General features: G+C 31.9%; 1 protein-coding gene across 1 annotated transcript; it reads right to left on the reverse strand.

The window, feature by feature from the left end:
- Nucleotides 1-525: 525 nt before the first annotated feature.
- On the reverse strand, nt 526-10,415 carry LOC129005390 (zwei Ig domain protein zig-8-like). The gene is made up of 7 exons (XM_054434260.1): nt 10,331-10,415; nt 7,257-7,423; nt 6,859-6,950; nt 5,791-5,912; nt 4,815-4,992; nt 1,253-1,389; nt 526-734 (listed from the first exon to the last, which is right to left on the reverse strand). Exons 1-7 carry the CDS (start codon nt 10,386-10,388, stop codon nt 634-636), a joined length of 855 nt encoding a protein of 284 aa, XP_054290235.1. The 5' UTR covers nt 10,389-10,415; the 3' UTR covers nt 526-633.
- Nucleotides 10,416-22,157: the final 11,742 nt, after the last annotated feature.

Raw genomic sequence — 22,157 nt, forward strand, 5'->3', positions numbered from 1 at the left:
TTACAGCATAGGGTAAAAATAGAAAAGTCTGTAAATTACATATTTTTGGTCGAGTCCTTGACCACTGAACGACTTCTAGTTTATATTAATGGTTGTACCCAATTTCTTACGCATTGGTCATAGAATGATTTGTATTTCCGTATGAACTAAAAATTAAAAACGTACCTTATTTATTTGTTTCCAAGTACTGTAATATTATTTTTTCTTAATCGTGCAAAAATTATTTATCATATACACTCTATAAAGTCACTGGCAAAGATATTGTTAAAAATAAAATAAAATTTGTTAAAAATCAAAGAATTACTAAGTACTCAAAACTGGTTTAAACATAGAAAGGACGTGTATAACTATTTTGAACACGTTAATTATACTAAACTATTACCAACAAAACAAAACAAAATTCACCGTCTACCCACTTTGTAACAAAAAACCACATTCAACGCCAATTAAAACAATTAATATCCGGTTACATCATTCCAATTAAACAGTTTTACACAGTTCGGGTTAAAAACATAGAGTAGGAAATAAGGTTTGTTTATTTACAAAATTATATAGCGGAACGTGACAGTTTTATCTAACAAATTGCAGAGTATCGTCAAATATACAACATTCAGGATTGTAGCTGCTTCACCGTCATCTTGTGTAAGTTAGCAGCAGCATTGCTGATATCAGCTGAGCTGTGACGACACTTACGCTGCTAGCAGCGCCATGCTGCATGGCGGCCGGAGTCTCACCTAGAAAAATATGTTAATTAAACTTATATCAGAAATATATATGGTTTTACACAATACTCATCACTCATCACTAGTGTAATAATTTAAGTATTTATTTGCAAGTGCCTGATTAGCTATAAAAGTTTGCGAATGCAAAAGTTGTAGTTTGTATCAAAAGCCCATACTACCTAAAAAAAGGAAAACACTAAGTCAACTTCAGTATACTATAACATAACTTGACTTCCCAAAAATAAATTATACGATGACAATTTTAATCCAAGTGATATGTTAAAATTCAATAGTTTTTTTTATACGTTACATAATTGAGACATTTGTGTTCTTACTGGTTAAATAATACCATTAATACTGACTATTATTTTTTCACTTCACAAAAAAACTAAAAAAATAAATCCGTTCATTAACAATAATATAAATCCATACAATAAAATTGATTAACAAATATTAACTAAAAGCTACTAGAATAAACATTAACAACAACCATCAGAACAAACGGGCTACATGGAATAAATAAAGCCTACCTTTTATGACGTGTACAAATACCGTGGTAGCACCGACTCCCGCCAAAGCACAAGTATAGTTCCCTGAGTCTTCAACTTTGGCGTTCGCTACGAACAAACTGCTTTTCACTCCATCAGCCATCACTTCCGACTTGACACTGCAAATTAACACAGCTGTCAAAAATATGGTTCAAATGCCGATATAGAGAATACAAATTAATGTAAGGTTGTTGTTTTATATGTATTCTTTTAGTTTAATCTGATAGTTCATTTAAAATTTTACATTCTTCGAGCCAACCACTGTCTGAATATTTTAGTTTACAGCTAAAACTACTTCAAATAAACTGCATGGTTTCACAAAAAAGGAGATATAATAGGAGGGGTCAGATGTTTCTAAAATAATACATTTTTTTTAGCTGTATTGAAATGAAGCGGCACATATTATTAGACTATTAAAACTTAAAATTTAAAGTTAAAGCTTAAAGCTTACTCAAAATAAAATGTTAAAAGTAAAAATTACTTAACACATAAAGCTTAGAGCTTAAAACCTTAACTTGAAACTTAAAATTCAAAATTAGTTAAAAACTAAAGTCTTAAAGATTAAAACTTAAATCATAAAGATTAAAATTTAAATGAACATGAACTCTATAAAGCATAATATTAATGGTAAAAGTACGAACCATACTAGTTTTTTTGTAATTCTATATGAAATCTTTTAAAATTAATCTCAATTAATCAACATTAATCAATGTGTTACTAACCAACCTAAACAGCGGACACATTGGATAGTACATGACCCGTCGTCTAGGGAACCCAGGTACTAATCCCACAGATTACAACAGTTTTTTTTAGCTATTGATGATTTTTTTTAGCCTTGATCCAGTGCTCAGAGTGCATTTTTTAAGTTTAAAAAAACTCTATCGAAATAAAATTTCAGGGAAAACACGTTTTGCATTAGAAAATTGCCCTCATTAAAAACATAGGTTGGTTATAAACTTCAACAGAAATTTTATCATCTTAAAAAATCACTAACACAAATTTAAAGCTTTAATAAAGGAATAATGGCTTATCAGTTTATCAAAACCAAACTACAAGATACATTATTATTCAAAATGTTTCACATTTAAAAACGAGAATTCAAAAGGTTCACACAAATTAAAGAGCAAGGCGACAAACTAATTAATTTAAAAGCTGAACTCGTTCAGTAGTTTTCCTAATTACTTAAACAAAAGACAGAACAACTAAATACTCGGTTCATTCTCAACACAAACAATGGACGTGTGGAAGATCTTGATATTGTTGCCATGGCAACCATTGTTCATTGTTGTCTGCCTTTTGTAGTTGATTATTCTCTGTTGTCTGAGTCTCTGTGCGATTCAGAGTCTTTGTAGCGTGAACGAGTTGGAATGAAAGGCGGGCCTGTTGTTGATAGATAGTTTAGTGGTCTTTGACATAGATGAATCTTGGCTGTGTATGGTTTGATTGTCTGTGTGTGCGTCTGTATGTGCCATCAATTGGTGGAATTATTTCCTGAATGTATGAGGCGATAAAGTAGTGGAGACGTTTGTGACTTTGGGTTCGCAAAAGTAATAATGTTCATTATTTTATGTTATTTATTATTTTTCATGTTCATCTTGATACGGTAAAAACTGTTCCACTGACCACACAACTGGTGAAAAAGGTCAGACTTATTTCCAAAAATATAACTTTAATGAACAGAATGATATAGATACAATTTTTCTATATGATCAATCATTTGATTACTAAAATGTAAATTATTACGAAATTGGTAAATTGTATTTGGACGCGTAGTATACAATTCAATAGTAACAACACAAAAAGTAAAAAAAAATGCAAAAGATGAAGGTTAAAAATCCATATAAAACATGAAGCACAATGTTAGTTCAAATTAGAATCCCTTTGTAAACAGATTTTAGGAGTCAAAAAGTAAAGGGTGACCCAAATAAAGTTAAAATTATAGAAAACATTAAGATTTAAGAACTGTTTAAGGAAATAGTTTTGAACATTCACGAAATAATGTTTCAATAAATATCGAAACCAGGTTAACTAGGATGCTTAGTGCTAAGCAATTTAGTTCAATAGTTATAGTTGGTATTTTGATTGGATAAGGTGTAATATCAAATTATAATAACCGGTATAAGATTTTAGAACAATATTCTAGAATACTCTTTAGTAAATCAACTACTTGATATTTTGATGCTGGAATGGTGGTTATCAAAATTATCAAAACCCAGTGTCAAATTTAATAACTGGCAAGTTTAATAAACAATTGCTTTTGAACAACTTGAATGCAATTTAAGCTATTTAGTTACACAGTAAGCTTAGCTTAGCATCTAAAATGTCACGGATTAATTTAAAATGACAATATCACGTTCTTTTGATATCAAACGCTTTGTCTTATAGCATTTCGGTATCTGGCTAGGATATTACATTTAGTACTTGTATGTGTATTGTACCTTGTTATTACTGTTCTTAATGTTAAACCAGGGTAATCATTTTCATGGTTATAGACGACCATAAGACGTTAGCATTTTAGGTGAACGAAATTAATTCTGTTCTCCATTTTTATGTCATAATATTTTTATAGCACAAGTGATTGTTTTTTATGTGAAATCATAATTATTTTGTACTATTCTTACAACACAGCTGGGTGTATTTTAACCCAAATAAGCAAAACAATGTTTATTGAATCGACTGAGATGTCTTGTGTAGATATGTCACTGACAAGACAAGTGTTTTCCTCAGTTGAATTGATAAACATAACATAACAAATATTATTGTTTTCTATTGAGTCCATAGTTCATAACATATTACATTTCCTTCATTAGAACAAGTGATATATAGATAACAATATTTTACCTCACTACTTTGCTATATTATTAATGGACAGCTTTTATTTTTATTTGTGCTGTTAATTCATAATTCTGTAGAATCACTTTAATTAATTAGCTAGAGGTTATCAAGTGCAGATTTAGCAGTGGTATTTTAAATCGACACAGTGTACAGTATAGACAATCTGTTAACTGGTTTTATCTAATAAACCCACTGTACTCCTTTTGTAGTAAAATTTGCAATAAGAACCCTTGAAATTGCGGGACAGTCTTTTTATACTTTAATACTTTTCAATGAAATGGCAACCTACAAAATAGAAATCTTTAGCCAAGTATGAATGAAGATGAGTGTAGGATGAGTGGCGCGATCATGATTCTTGTTATTGACTAAGGCCGACATGTTCCTTAGACACAGCTGTTAATTAATGGCCCATACAGCCAATGGCAACTAAGGGACCTACAGTTTATAGTGGTATCCAAACCCCATTTTTGCCTTGATATATACGAATTTAATCCTCTTCCCTGTTTAAAAAGGATTAAATTGTGAAGTGTATAAACACTTGAAATGAAAAATTAGCTATTTTAGTGGTAGAGCGCAGTCTTCAATCCCCAAGATCATGAAACAACGATGTGAGGTAAGACATGAAAATACTACATCTCCATAATCAATTCAAAAACCTCAGTTAAAACACCCGCCAATTCTTCTGTTCCCTCCAAATACACCGTCTCACCTGATGCCACCTCGGACGGTGTCAAAGTTGAGCACATGGTCTCCGTGCACCCAGGACACAAAGTGCTGAGGGCGAGGTACCCTAGTGATGCGGCACTTAAGTTCCAAAGTGCTACCGGCGTCGTAGAACTTGCTGAGGATACGCAAGCCTCGCTCATCCAGAATCTCGAGGTTCGGTACTAGCCAGAGAGAAAGAAATTATCAGTGTGCTGTTGGATAGTAAATTCATACATAATCATACATAAACTGCAATGCATTATTCATGTACTCCGACTCTATAAATTTCATGTCAATTCTACTAAACAATTTGCAGCTAATTAAGAACACACTTTTAAGTAAAAAATGTACTAGAGACGAAGGTTTGAAGTACACAAAACCAGTGAGGTTTTTTTCTTGAGGATGTAGCAAGGAGATGGACAGTGTTTAACCTAAGTCCAAGAACATTGTTACAACATCGTCAACCCAATAGGGGAGAGATTAATTGTATATTTCTATGATATGTGATATTACCCTTAGGCCTAATTAGTATATAGACTTGGCATTTCTGCTGTAAATTTGACTTTGTTAATGCTTATGTAGCCTGAAAGACAATAAACATATTCTTCTTCTTCTTATTCTTCTTCTTCTTATCCCCACTCTGCTACTGTAACCCCTTTTATTCCTATTGTATGTTTTCACCTTAAATTTGTGTAGTTGCCCAAATCATCGTTCAATGTATTTTAAACTACTAAAAAAAGTACTGAGACCAAAAAAAATGTTCAAGAAATGAGAAATTCGGAACTGCTACACCATCTCGCTGCGTCTTTACCCAGGGTTTATCTTAAAATGAGAATTTGAGAACAGCAGTCATTGGCTAGGCAAGGTGGAGAAGACGGGGTTTCAAACATTTTAGCATTCAATGATATCAAAACGATAAACGGTTAGTAAACAAATACGACTAGATACATCAAGATATTTGTGATCTTCTGGACTCGTACCTGTGACCTGTAGATATCTGTAGTACGTCACCGGAGGATGTGAAGTGACTTGACACTCGTAAAGACCTCGGTCGTCTTCCACCACTCCAGCGATGGTCAACTGCCACTCATTGTTTTCTGATCTACAAGAACAAGTAGATCAAACAGTGATTAACTTTGTGTCTTAAAGTTGTAGTTTAGATTCGGCTCCATTTCAAATTTACTTGTAAATAGATAAACCTATATAAATAATATTTTAAATTAAACAAAGATAACCATAAACTTTTAGGGGCCCTGTTGGGTGAACTTAGAGGTGATCCAAACGTTTAACATAGTCTCACTTCTATGTCTTGTCATGAAATAATAACTGCAATAATGTCACTCAGATGATTTTATAATTCGTTTCAGTTCAACTCAAGTAACTTCTAACCGTTTTAATTTGCACGAGTCCCTAAATGCTCCTAATAGTTTGATCATTTGTATGTCTAATGCATACACAGGTTTAGTTCTAGGTTCCCAGTAAAGTAATACATTCAAGTCAGTACTATTCAAGCTAAAAACTAATTAAATCTAATTATTTGGAACGTTTCTGACAGTTATTTTTAATTACTTAATTCCTTTTAAAATTATTTTTCTCTTTCATTTAGTCTGATGTTTTACATTGATAAAGTATTATTCCCATAGACCAACAAAAATCTATCCAATTTACCTTAAAGACCAATGGCAGAATTCAAGCTCACTACTCAAAAATGTGCATTCCTGTTCATGATAAATTTATCTTGGATAGCCTTTCAACCAGAAGATGATGTAAACAATAGTAGCGCTATTAAGTGTGGGGGAGCGAGCTAGTCTAGTGGTTAGAGCGCGGGACTCCGGGTCCTGGGGTCCCGGGTTCAAATCCCGCCAAATCACCAATGGATTTTATCTAAGTGATAATGCCGTAACACCTAGGTCTAGCCTGAAGTAATGTGAAAAACAATTCCGGGCTCGTGCCTAGCATCCTAGACAAAAAAAGTATGTGTACAACCAAAAATATGACTCAAAATGTATTGCGTACGTTATTTAATTGATATAGATCAAACTACTTACCTTTGAAACGTATATCTCGGATCCCTTGAGTATATCTCCAGCCCGACAGACAACAGTCGCAGCTGACCGTCATGACGTCTCAGCCAGGAAACCTGAACAAGATTGCCATTGTTTATCAATTAAAACCAATCAAAAATCAATATCTTACTTGGATAAAACATACTCATTCATGCAGACTCTTCATATAAATAGATCAAACGAATTTTAATGTTACCTAGAGGAAGTTTAATTGTTCCACCAAATTGGACACTATTACTAAATTATAAAAAAACAATATTTGCATTAATTTAATACCCCTAATGACTACTAGTGTGACCCTAGGTGTTGGGGAGGGAGTTATGAGGGGAGGGGGGTATTCCTCAAAATTCTAACCCACCATACTAATTGCCACTACTGACCGTGTTCCTCTCAGTAAGGTCGTCGAAGGCGCACTGGAGGATGGCGGTCGCTCCCGCCTGGACCGTCAGGTTCAAGAATGGGGCGGAGTCCTTGGTCGGAGGATCCTCTCCCAGACTGAGGTCCTCGTCGTCCCAGAGCGGGTAGAGGGAGTCATTGTCACTCAGGTCTGGAAAAAATATTTTATTGGTTACAATAACAAAATTAAACTTTTGCGAAAGTTAATTCTTTAGAGGTTATGTGGCTTATTGTATTTTTTAAATGTTTAAAGTTCTCCACCAAGCAGATAAATAAATATACATGAATTATCGATTCAAATTCATCGTAAATTACTTGTGTACATTATATGGGTGTCTGCAGGTGGTTAATTTATATTTAAATGTGTTTATCAATTATCAATGATTCATTATCAGTTATTGAGATGGGGGACGCGACTTATTTCACTTCATCATAAATGTACAGATTAAGTATTTATTTATTGTTGTTCGTGTAATATGTATACGTAAACCCATAAACAAATAAGACACATATTTCCCTCGTCCTACCGTAAACCATAACAACATGGAAGTCAGTAAAATTAGATTAGGCAGTGTGAATTTAAGCTGTCTATACTCTAGTTTAGTTTGGCTAGGCTGGATCGGTTTTCAAGTAGGAGTACTATATTTTAATTATGTTAACGTCAAATATTATTTGTTTAGGTTGACCAAAAACGTATGGTAGAAAATATAAGCAGTCAAAACAGTGTTTTCTCTTTATGTTCCTCGATTATACTTAGTGCTGCATTTAAAATACATTACTTTTAGTGTTACTTCGGGGTTTTAATCCTTATTGCTACACCATCCAAACTTGATTGATACATAACCCATCAAATATTTCTTTGATACTCAACATTTACACGATATTCCATTATCGATATACAAGAAATGAAAATCAATGGTTATCAAGGCAATTCACTGAGGTTTTTAAAATGAATATCTCACGATTGGGAAGTCATTAGTATTTATAAAACCTAGTAGAATAATTGTTGCAATGTTTTATAGATACATTTATAGTTATGTATGAATTTATGAACTAACTAATTATGAATAAGTACCGGTAGTCCCATAGTTTGCAATGAGAGGACAGATGCTATATTGCAGATGTTTTACCCTTTAATGCACTCAACACTGACCTTTGCTAGGATTATACAACTGGTGTAATTTATCACCTGCATGGAAATACTGCATTTGTACTGTTGTAGAAAAGTAACAAAAATAGAAAAAGTCAAACACTCTGTTTTGTCTACTCACTACAAATAGACCAAAACATACATGATATTGGTCGGAAAGAGTTACAAATTTTGTACTTTCACGGTAATTTCCATACTAGTGTTTTGATAATTTTACCATGGATAATCCAATAAATATTTCAGTAAAGTGTTCCTGTCTTGTCGGATTTTAGCGAATTTCCCTATAGGGAAGTAGCTATTACCGTAGGTCTCATGGTAAGACCTAAGCCCGGGACCGATTTACTTTTTCATTTTGATGTCCCCAGAGGCCAAAAACACCATTTGTTCAAATTTTTATATATCTATATATATATATATATATATATGTGTGTGTGTGTGTGTGTGTGTGTGTGTGTGTCCATCCGCACGATAACTTGAGTAATTTTTGTCCGATGTTGATCAAATTTGGTTTGAAGGTGTAAGGCGGGATAAAATTGAATGAGTTCGCAAACCAGCATGATCGGACTATGGGAACGGGGGTTTACGGGGGGTTTTATGGGGTAAAAATAGGTTTTTGCCATTTTTTACCCTAAAACACAAAATTTCACAATTTCTTTTTAAACCATTTTGTATAGCTTAAAAAAACAAATAATTTAGTATATTGAAGCGTTATTATGCGCCTAATTGTTATGGAGAAAATTCAAAAAAATTGTAATTTTAAAATTCCCATGTTATTCTTATGGAGAATAAGTCAACTGTTGTAGTTTGCTTGTTTATGAACATATTTTGATCGATTTTGGAAAATACTTTTATTTCTTACTAAACTATTATCATTAAAAAAAAAATCTTTTTTACCCTCCCTGTTGCAGCAAACCTAAGTACTCGTTAAACTAATTCTATTTAAATAGGAAATAAATGTGCTATTTTTATGGAGGCATTTTAGTGTAAATCCAGTCGGGTTAGTGGAAATTCGCTTAGTCTGCAGGTTTGCTGCGGCGGGGGTATTTTATTTATTTAAGTATTTTCCATCAGCACCTCTCTAGAAGGTGCCAGCCCGTCCATTCAGGTGTCAATTACAGTATTGGATTTAAAGAATGAGAATTAATTCTGTGCAAACAATAAATTTAAAGCTGCAACTGTGATATCAATCATTATGTAAGAATGTAAATTGTACATAAATTTAAAAAGTATAAAACTAGTGTAATATTTTTTAATAGTTGAATAACAACTAAACTATTAGTGTTACTACACTTATTTGAAATAATTATTTGAATTATTCTGCTATCCATAATTTTCCTATCAAATACAGATAAAAAAGGGAAAAATTTTAAAATAAGATTTGATCCCATTAGGATTCAGAGGAAAATTGGCTTAATAACTGGCTGGATAGCTGAGTGGTTAGTGCTCGCCTAGTAATCAAAAGGTCACCGGTTCGATCCCCACACCATTCTACACTCATCCTTCACTCATATTTGGGTTAAAATACGCACCTAGGTGGCGTCCACATCTCAATGATTGATGATTGATAATTGATAATAATTGAAAATGCTAAATGAGAGCATGAATCAAAATATATTAATTCATAAAGGGTTTGCCGAGCTGACGAGATCGGTTACACAAACTGCGCTGAAATAAATTGGTCCAATATAAAATGCTTGACATCCAAAGGTTATTGGGAAAGACTAAAATAGCTAACACAAATTGACATCGATCAATAGTGTAATCTAGATAATCTTTTAGGTTTACTTTTCTTTTGATCAAATAGTTTTGTTAATGGATAAACATAATAACTAAACTACACGAACAAAACGTGTAAGTACTTAAAGATTAGTTATTGTCATTTTTAGTTTTTACAAAAACAAATCTTACCGTTTTGAGCTGAAGGACAGTGTATCCACAAACTGATTAAAACAAGCTCCAAGATCATCTTGAGATCATCTCATAATGGAATCTGAAACAATTATAAAATCCTAGATCAGAAGATGTTTGGCCATAACGTCACAAAACATTTAACGATTTTCATCAACCATTTAGAACAAAATGATATTCTGATTTCTAATTTTGATTTCTTAGGTTCAAATTTTAGTTTACAAGCAAATTATGTCTGTACTTCGTCGATTACCTAATCAATGAACTGACTTACGGGTGCTTACGGTCAACATATTATGACTGTAACTCCATTTTGATCCATGATTTAATAAGCCTATACAGTATACAGTAATAATACTATACTAATAATAAACGAAGTATAAAATACAGATTCATATTTGCTTGCAAACCAAAATTTGATCCTAAGAAAAATCTAAATATGAAATTATTTATTTTTTCAATCGTTAAATGAATCTACATAATTAATCTAAAGTAGTATTGCATGTTTAAAAATATAACTTTAAAATATTCAATGAATACTGAAAGCCTAATTCTACGTTATTAGTGAAAAATGTAACTATTGTAATTAACCGTTACGTTTAAACAATTTTATAGTAAGTTAAAAATGGGGTTCGCAGATATTCAAAAAGGTGTTACGTATGAAATTTCAGCAATTATTTCAAGTTGGTGAAACAAATAATTGTTGTCTTCCACTATAAACATTGTAAGACATACTTATATTTAGCCTCATTGTGGTGCTTGGGCACATGGGTTGGCAAATCACAATATCAATACAACACGTGTATATGCTATGACACTATGCAACTCTAAAGGGGAATGGGGAGATCAACCCATAATAATCTCACCACCCTTAACAGACGTGATCCTGAAACTCTCAAGGGGGTATAAGTCGGGTTATATTGGTTTTGCGTGGATTAGTAATCGAACAGCTGACATTATAACACTTATAGCATATGTATAGGGATTAAGCTATTACCATTGACTATTGGATACAGAAGAAGACATCCCTATATGGATCAGCTGTCGCAAATATTTTACTAAAAAAGAATGTAGTTGAGCCAGTCACAGATTGTGCTAGTGTCTAAAACTCTATTTTGTACCTTATTTTTCGTTCTTGACATAGTTGCTGGGTCACAACAGTTCTATAGCTCATAATAAGTTATTCTATCAGTTTAACTTGGTAAAAACCATCATGTTATCGGCTGAAATCAGTAATTTAGATCAACGCAATCTGTAGGTGGCTCACATCAACTAAGACAAATTGTATTAAAAACCCCTTAGGTCTCAAGGTAAGACATAGACCAGGACAGATTTCTTTTCGTTTTACATACTTGATTACCTTACCCGTATTAGCAAACCTATGTACTCATTAAACCTAGTGTTCTTTCAAAGAGAAATACATTAATGAATTGTCTTAGTAAAAATCCAATTGAGCAAAGTCTGCAGGTTTGATGCTGTGTGGGTGATTCAATATTGACAACGTTTAGTGGCGTATTTTGCATTAATAAACTTCGTATTTCAGGTTAAACAGGTTTTCGTATGGCAAAATGTTACCATTACTGCCATAGTTTGCCAAATGCAACTTTTTTTCAAATTTGGATGCAAAATGTTGTTGTGTTATACAAATGAATATAGCACAATAAGTTGGAACAGTTTTACTTATGTTGTGAAATAATTTCTCTATCAAAGATAAAGGTTTTCTCGCAATTGAGACCTATGGTTTATATGTCTTTCTACAAGAGATATATTGACCTACAATTTAAAGTACCCTTTAGAATACCAGGTTATGACATAACGAAATAGCCAGTTATTGGTGACTAGGAATTTGATCATAGATTTCCTAAACAGAAGGCGTGCGTTCTAGCTTTGACTACAATAGTCAATGGTTCCAGCCTAGACTACTACCAAGAAAATTTCGCATGAAACATAAATACAGTTTACAACACTGATTTGTTTTTAACGTAAGCTAACAATGGTATAAATCTGCTGTTCTGTAGTTTTTTAGTGAAGCGACTTGTTAGAGTAAAATACAAAACCGTTTTGCACAACGGCACCAGGACATCAATAAATCAGCAACCCATAACGCCATTTCCATCCAAGTTTACTTGCGGATATTGAAAAACATTCCACAGTCATTTATCTCCTTAAAATGTTTCTGTTCAGTCTTCTTGTAAAATCCTTTAGATCTTTTGCAGACCACTTATTGAAAAAGGTATGTTCGATCAACTTTCTGTATCCTTTAAGTTTATTGTATTGCACATATAAAGCTGTAATTTATAGATACAAATTAGACACTTAAATAGATTTGGATGTGAAACTGTATTTAAATTGGTAATTTGTTTGTTTACGATCCTTATTGAGTACACAAGTTAGTAGTTTTTAATGTTCATTGAACTAATAAAATATAGGAAATTCAGTCAACTTACATTTTTACAATTCAATAGGAGATTTAATTTCGAGACCATTTTTTACTAAGTTGCCAAGACACAATGATTTCTAAATCTCTTATATTAATACGTGAGGGCTGTTTTTTGTGAACAAAACTCCTCCGTTATTTCTGGATCGATTTTAACGTTTGAGGTGTCAAAAAATAATTCGTCTCAATTCGTAGTTTTGCATAAAGGTTTTAGAATTTAAAAACTCTAACCCTTAAGGGCACGAGACGCTCTCAAAGGTCGCGGTTTCCCCATAATAATTACATTGAAATTAAATGTTAAAACAAAAACAGATGTATATAAAAAGAAACTCTGGACACTTCATGTTGTCACAGTGGTAAAGTAAACCTACCTAAAGTCAGATCAAATAAATACATGCAAGAAATGTTTACTGGTAATAGCTTTAAGTTGGGAAACATTCGTAGAAAACACTAAAATATAAGGTCGGGTCCAAAAAATTCTAAATTATTTTTACAAGAAGCGTTTATTAATTCAAAGCGCTATTAAATAGCGTGAGTATTTCAATTAGTTACATAAGTATTTAGTGTGGTCTTTTAAACTCATCGAAAATTATGACCGTTATTACTGTAGCTTTAAAATAACTTCTGTATAATACCGGTACTTGAAAATTGCTCGATTTCGAGCAACAGGAACACTAGTTAAAGTGAATATGATTGAAAAGGAATGTATACTTCATAAATATAAAATAAATAATTTTGTTTTGTCAACTATTGTCTGTGAAAAGCACAGCTGTGGCAGCTATTTGTCTGTGTGTTGTTTGTTGTGTATATTTAACAATATATACACAACGACATATTATAAGCAACGATTATTTCTAAGGGTCTAAAAGTGGTTAACTATTATTTTGTTTTCAAATGTTGGACCTTCAAAAAAATGTGTTATTATTTTTCATCTTGACTTTAGAAAGAACCTTTTGAGGCTGTTTCAATTACAACTAACCATCATGTTTGTTTGTTTCAATTTAAAACCGCATCACCTCAAACATTTTAGAGTTTAAATTTACTTACATTGTTTACAAGACAATGATAACTTACAACGTCTGAATAAACAATTCTGGGCGAGGTTTAGAAAAAGATAAGTCAAAGCACGTTCCAAGTAAATTATTACTGCTGGTGAACCCGAGACAAGAGCTTCCTCCTTCTAGCGACAGTTTTTTTGTGGTATATTTTAGGCTACAAAAATAAAAATTGTTAATTCAAGTTATTAAATAGTCTATTTTCATATTCAATAAACTAAACAATACATATTTCGGCTCGTTTTTTAGAATAGTCTGTGGATGGTCTGTATTTAAAAAAGAAATTGACTTGCCTTGAGAAATATCCACAAAAAAGTTATAATGAGTAACCATACAATATTCGTCTATGTTTTTCATATGGGTATACAATTTACGAAATAAAACTATATACAAAGACAATCCTTACCTTTGACTGTCCCAAGTAAATATGCAGCAATTACGTTATTTGATATAATTAACATAGATTTCAAATAATTTATAGACGAAATTATATGACGAAACAATAATTAGTCTACGGTTGTTGTATTATTCTACTACCTAATAAATTATTTGTCTAAAATTATTAGTACTCGAAACAATTCAAGAATAATGTTTAAGATGTTCATTTGGCTATTTAAATCACATTTGACTTATGTGTAATTTCAATATGGATACAGATTAAGGTTGTCAAACTAGTATGTCATTGAAATAGTTAATTACTCGATGATTTGAAATATTCTCAATCATAGATTTACAAAATGCCACGATCACAAAACCTACATTGATGCTTTTTTATAAGACGAATTCTTCATTATTTGATAGTATATATACGTGGAATAGACGTTAAATAGTACATATACGTAAGAAATTTAATTTCAATAATGGCTATACTCATTCAAGATAATATATAAAATAGACAAGCTCACTCAGTTTACCTATTTCAGAAATAAAAACTCATATAGCCATCTAAAATAAGGTTATATAATAACCGAAACTAAAATAAAATCAGATTGATAGTGTTGAAATACTTGCAAAATTTTAATAATTATCTTTAGAATTCCTGTTATTGTACATTTGAGGAAAGCAATTTAGTATTTCCTTAAATGGACATAGCATCATATATTTTAAATTTCTATCAGTAAAAATGTATTTAAATGTCCTGAATTTGTGTTTATTTTTAAGTGCCTATGTATAAAATAAATTGTACATACTCTTTTTTAATAATTTCATACATACTATATAGAATATGCACTACACGAGTGTTGAAAATATTATATTAGTTGAGGAACATAAATGTGCTAAGTAAGAATCTAGAAATCTAAAATAACTCGTCCAATTTTTTACCGGTCATGTTTAAGATACAGAAAATATGTATTAGAAGTTGAAAATTAACAGCCTACAGTAGTAAACTTGAACTCAAAACAAACAGATCAACAACATTAATCTTTTGTGTCACAGAAAGAAGACAAAAACTATAAAACGCCACTGCCAAAGTTGTCGACACCTCGGAAAAGGTTTTTTGTTCGTCTCAACCCAGAGCTGTTCTTCATTCTGTTTGTAGTTGTAAATAAAGGTAAAAAGAAAAGTTTAAGTTTTCAATGTGTATTAAAAAACGTATATATTACTTTAATGATATCTTAGACGCTGTAATCTTTATGGTAACAATTAATTGTTCAGTTAGAATTATATATAAAATCCCGTTTGTGAGTAAATAAAATTTAACAAGTTTGTAACTAGTATTACTAAAATTGTGATACCGAAAATATAGTCGACTGTGAATGAAACCATAGAAAATAAAAACTATTCTCTATTAACATAAAATGGTAAAATGCTAATATTTTTTATGATTGATTTACAATAGGATGTTTTGACAAATCTTCAATAATTTTATGATTTTAACTAGTATTACAACTTAAAAATGCTTCTTAGCTTCATTTTATCATTCTAAAAAGAATTGAAACTTAGAAAGCCGAACGGAGCGTTCATTTCGAACAATTGTTCGGTTTGGTTTCAAATCCCGTTTGTGAATTTATAAAATTTAAATATTTTTTTATTATTATAGTTCAAAATGTGGCCATTAAAATATAGTCGAATTTAAGAAAGAAACAATCCAGTAATTGATAAATATCTTATATTGATATAAAATTGAAGTAGCTATTACCGTAGGTGGCACGGTAAGACCACCAAACACCGATAGACCCGGGACCAATTTACTTTTTAATTTTGATGTGGTAATATGGTATATATGTGGTATATATATATGTGGTAATATGTGGTGTATATGTGTATATACATATATACATTTCAACGAATAGCGTTTTTGGCCTCTGGGTACATTGTATATATATACAATGTACCCAGAGGCCAAAAGGTTTGTATATATATATTTATATAGGTTTGTATATATATATATACAAACCTATATATATAGGTTTGTATAGGGTTATATATGTGTCCATGAACTCGAGAATCGTTGTCTGATTTTGATGAAATTTGATTCAAAGGTTAAGGTGGGATAAACTTGAATGAGTTCGCGAACCAGCATGATCGGACCACGAGAACGAGGATTTCTGGAGAGTTTTATGGGGTAGAAATTGGTTTTTGTCATTTTTAGTCCTCACAACACAATATTTCCCAATTTGTCTCTAGACCTTTTTAAAGACCTTAAAAAATCAAACCATTTAGTATATCAAAGTGTTTTTGTACAATCATTGGTAACGGAGAAAATTTTAAAATAATTGTAAATTAAAAATTCCCGTGTTATTCTTACGGAGAATATTTTAAAATGTTGTAGTTGCTTGTTTATGGATATATTTTCATCAAACTTAGCAAATTTCTTTCTTTATACCAAGCTATTAATATTTTACTAAAAACCACACTATATTAGTTTCCTCGGGGCAGCAAACCTAGGTACTCGTTTAACCTAATGTAATTTAAATAGATTCAATGGAAAATCGATTCACTTAGTGGGTAGGTTTGCTGCGGCGGGAGTATCATGATTTTAAATAATATTTCGACTTTAAATAGCTTCACAGTTTCAATTTCTCTCCAAACAGTCGAAACTTTTGAAAGCCAAACGAAGCGTTCAATTTGAAAGTCTCTTTCGTTTCAAGTTACAGACAATCCATTGTTTGTGCCGCTGCCGGAATGCTAAATATATCGTATTGATTGGATTTACTCGAATTTCAAACTGCTTTCCACATTCAGTGTGTTAATATTAGAGAACGAGTCATTACGTGTTAAATTATTATGATTCTATACCAATAATGTTTAATCGTTTGTATCTCTATGTTGATTTTAAGAATATGAAATGGGTAAACTCTGGAATTGAAAGGTAGTATTTAAGTGATTTAATTATATTCGTTGAATTCTGTTTTAAGACTTTTTTGGATTTTCAATCTACATTAAGAAATTGTAATTTTTTGTATTTTTAAATGTTAAAAAGTCGAACGTACTAGAAGCATATTCTAATAACATGCTGTGTGTACAATGTAGTTGTTAATGTATGAAAAAGTATGAATATAATTATGTACAGTAATTTATACAAATAAATATTCAAGTAAGCCTCAAAATTAAATACGCCGTCACGATATTAGGTAGTGTGCTTAGAAAATGTGTGTGTTAGAATGAGTTAATAATTATATTATAATGATATTTGTTCATAACTTAGCTTAGCTTCAACCGTATTTTAACAACACCAAATAGGAGGGCATTGGTGAGAAATTTGTTTTTATTGTACTAACTAGTATTACAATACACTCTAATAAATTAATTATTAATATATAGCAAGTTTTTATATAGTTTTATAATATCATTAAAGAATTCAATGATCTTTACAATTCAGAAGTAAAATCATTTAATTAATTAGGCAATTTAGTTTATATGCAGACATGAAAAATCCCTGTCATTGGAATTTAAATCAATTTATAAGACGATTTTTAGTAATTTAATACTATTTAGCTACACTTTTGGCTATTGAAAAAGGAATACATTATTTATTATGTTTACCAGTTTTTTCCCTCATCAATCTAAATTAAATACTATGTGGGTGCAATTAAATAATGCAGCTAGTTCCAACAAAAGACATGCAGTAAAATTATATTAATAGATTATTTATGATTTAGCAACCTGGTCCTGTATATTCCTTATGCAAGAATCACTGCACCCAACATCAGCTCCCAACAACAGTCTACGCGCTACTGACGCTCTTACAACTGTGAAACCACACCAAGTTAGTTCGGGTGGTTCCGACACAGTTCGGGAATCATCGGCTTGGTTCGTGAATGTTCGGTTATTACCAATTTATAATTTATAATTTTTATTTATGTTAAAATGTCATGCCTTAAACGTCTCGTTCAAAATAGTAACGAATTATGTGAAAATGTAAAATGTGTTTAAAATCAATAAACAAAATCGACAATAAACGAACATTATAATTTTTGCCGTATTTTCGTACGCAATTCTGCTTACTACAATATCAACTGTCCTACTAAACCGATTTTTACGATTAAGGTGTCATTGTAAAGCTTATGATCTTGCTACCCCTCTAGCGTTTGATTCTTTTAGATTTTGTTTTCTAAGATTTTGTGTTCGCTGACTAAGTTTCTTAAAACGTTTTGAATGTGAATTTTAATGGGAACAGTCAATCTTTTTATTGATCTTTTTAACCAGTCAGATTGTAAACAAGAGACAAAACAGTTTATGAAATTGATTTTACATAGTCTACTTTTTAATCTGTGACCTGATTGAGGATCGAAATAGTATATTACGTTACTAGTCCTGAAAATAAATGTTTACCGGACGAGTGTGGTCGTTTCCGTGCGAGACGAAGTCGAGTACGGGATTACCATACGAGTCCGGTTAACACATTTTAGACGAGTTACGTACGCTAGTTTACGCCATACTACTAAATCTGTACAAATCCTTACATATTACCACCAACTAAAGGACTAAAAATCACTAGTCATAACCTTTAAGAGAGGTTATGTTGTTGTTTATAACCACTCATTGTCATCCAAATACAGTATAATCAGCTGATTGGTGTCCGGTAAAACTCATTACAGTACAGTAGTACGCAATGAAACCCCATTTGATTAAGCTGGCGGCAAACAGCTGTTTTCTGGACTAAATCCTTGCGTGGGAAGTTTGTCAAAATAGTGTAGTGTGGGGTAAACTACTTTTTCATTACACTGTCTCAAAAACAGCTGTCTTACGGATCGTTTTAAGTCCCTACTCCGGATTCGAATCATATGGTCATGTCAAAGCTTATCTCAAAAACAAATCAGCTGTTCTGATCCTTCAAAATGCTTTAACAATATAGAAACAAACTTTTTTTGTTTCTTACATAACCTAATTCATTCGGTGTTACTGTATTTTGGAGTAGTGACAGTGAAAATGGAACCAATAAGTAATCGATTTGTTTGGTAAAGTAAACGTTCCTTTTTAATCAAACGGGTTTGGCTATATTTTGTATTTTCTGCTATAATATATGACAATGTAATGAAAAATATTGTTCGCAACTCATCCTAAAATGCTTTATTGTGACTTAATCAAATTTCCGGACCATCGTCTCAAAAAAGCCTACTTTAGATTGGCCTTTAAAAAAAGTTTAACTCTGATAAAATACGTAATTTGCACACGGATCCACTCATTAAGTTCATGATTCCACACCAAGAAACAAGCTCAATAGTAAACGTTAAAATCATTCTAAACGTAGGAAATAACCTTTCATAAAACTCAATGAATGTACTAGTTACATTTCCTCCAAATTATCAATTAAATTAATTTCCTTTCACTAAATAATGCAATTCTTTATTAGGGGTGATGTTTGAAAAGCTGCACACAATTTAAATCGAATTCATACAAAAATCTGTACATCATACTTTATAACTTTGATATATATATTCACACTATAAAACTATAATCTAACATTGCTTTTCCTCTGTTGTTTTCTACGAAAGAATATATTTGACAATCACACACCACGCCGACTACAGGAAAGGTTTATAAATCACTATTGTCAACAGTTTTCCGTTATCTCAACTCCACAACGCATCAACGAAGCTTGGATTGATATTACAGTTTTCGATGGCTTTTATCCTGTTTATAAATACCGCGTTAAACTGAAATGTGACAACAGTAGGTTGAATGACTGTTTGATAATTAATTGAAGAAATAATTAATGGGATTAAGCTATTACCAATCGTGAAAACAATTACTAGAGCAATTTTGTATTTTTGGTTATTTGCAAGGTAATTTTCCAAATTCAAGTTCACTAACAGGAAATCTCTGAGTTGTAAGTTTAACTATCGACGTTTTTATCATAACTCGTACATAATTAAAAGGAAAATTAACACAAGAAGTGTTTATACTAAATGGATAAGATATGTAGTTAATACCTTCACTTTTGAATAACTTAAACTTTTTATATATATCTTGTCACGGATTTATAAAAACCCACTCTAAAAACTTTGAAATTTTATTATTCACGAGATAAAAGTTAAGTTTTGTCAAGTTGTTATTTACTAAATCTATAAGTATAAAAGAGGATGTTTGTATATATATATGTTTGGCAATGATAAACTCCGACACCGCTTAACCGATTGCCACGAAACTTGGTACATACGTGTAGAATTTCATGGAATAGGTTTATACACCATCAATTTTGTGATCCGTCCAATCGGCTCCGCCCCAGTGGCTCCGGAGTTTCCCATGTTAACCTTATGAGAAATGGAATTAATGAATCTTAACAGCTGTTTCAATTAAACAAGTTGGTTCTGTTCTATGATGTTCAATAGCATTAAAGTTACAAGGATTACCAACAGGGTGCAGCACTATTATTTCTTTTACATTTATGACAACAGCTAATTTGCAACCAAAAGGTGAGTGAGCATAGCGAACGAACTTCAACCTGGAGTCGAGTTAGCGTAGTGAACGAGCTAACCTGAAGGCAAGTGAGCGTAGCGAACGAGCTAACCTGAAGGCAAGTGAGCGCAGCGAACGAGCTGTAACCTAAAGGTGAGTGAGCGTAGCGGACGAGCTCCAACCTAAAGGTGAGTGAGCGTAGCGAACGAACTTCATCTAGGACGTTATTTAGCCATGCGAACAAGATCATCTTGAAAATTAAGAAGTTAAACGGGGCAAAGCCCGCGGGTTACAGCTAGTATGAATGTAATAGCTATTTACCTTACAAGTGTAGTAAGAGCGTTTTTACATCACGCAGGTGAATGTTGTGCAACGAGCGGAAGCGAGTTGCATAATTTACCGAAGTCATGTAAACACGCTCTTGCGTAACGTGTAACGTACAAGATTTTACCTGACCCGACAATATACAGGAGGTTACGAACAATATTTTTCATTATCCATATCCATCTTCTAACAGTAACGTTCATTTACAAACAAAAGCTAGGTTAGGAAAATTCTTCAAAACATAACAATAAAATTCAAGCACACAGCTGATTTCTAGCGTTAAACGTCGTTGGCTCCATAGAGGTATATTTTTTAAGTTAATCACTCAATGTTATTTAAATGGGTTTCATTACATCACCGAGTGAGTTTTTTTAACTTTACATCACTCGAGAAGTAACGAAGTTATATACATCACGCTTGGGATAGGGAAGTTTAACATGGCGGGTTAGGTAAAATAACAAAATACTTGCATAAAGATCACGTAGAAACAGCTGAAATCCTTTTTAATTTGTTTTTGGTTTTTTACTACCTACCTACTTCTAAAGTTTAGAAGTTGAAAACTTCTACTTAGGATTGTAGCATGTATAAAACATACTTTCAAAAGTGGTACCTACTCAAACAAATATAATTTAGCAAGGCATAATTTTACTCTTGATTTATTTAATGAAAATGTCGAGGATATAACCTTTTAGGACTAAACAATAGAACAAACATTATTATTTGTCGCATACAATTTTAGCTTCTCGTCAAAGCAAACTCAATAAAATGAATTAGACTATAATGAGCACAGCAATGCATCCCTAATTGCAGTGTTTCATGATCAAAAGACGCTGCTAAGTAAAGAACAGCAAGAGAGGCCAGTAATTATGTCTGCATTACCCTCTTAATGATGGTTCAGCTCCTATGTTTTGTACTCGTTTCCGTATCTTGTTCTTATATAAAAGCTGTGAGTCAGAGTAAGATGATTTGATTCCTTGTGTTTTAATATTTGATCAATACAAACTATATCGGTATGATTATGTAAAGAGTTTTTAATTTCTTCTATGTGGGCGAGCTCAAAATTTGCAAGAAAAATAAGATTACTTGTAGGAGAACCTTGGGGTACCTTATACGTAACGTATACAGTATATGCTTAACTGGCTTATCTTGAAATAATCGTACTTATATG

The sequence above is a fragment of the Macrosteles quadrilineatus genome, unplaced genomic scaffold, assembly GCF_028750875.1.
Source record: "Macrosteles quadrilineatus isolate MER2022 unplaced genomic scaffold, UCM_ALF_1.0 Scaffold_20__1_contigs__length_2534061, whole genome shotgun sequence".
NCBI lineage: Eukaryota > Metazoa > Arthropoda > Insecta > Hemiptera > Cicadellidae > Macrosteles > Macrosteles quadrilineatus.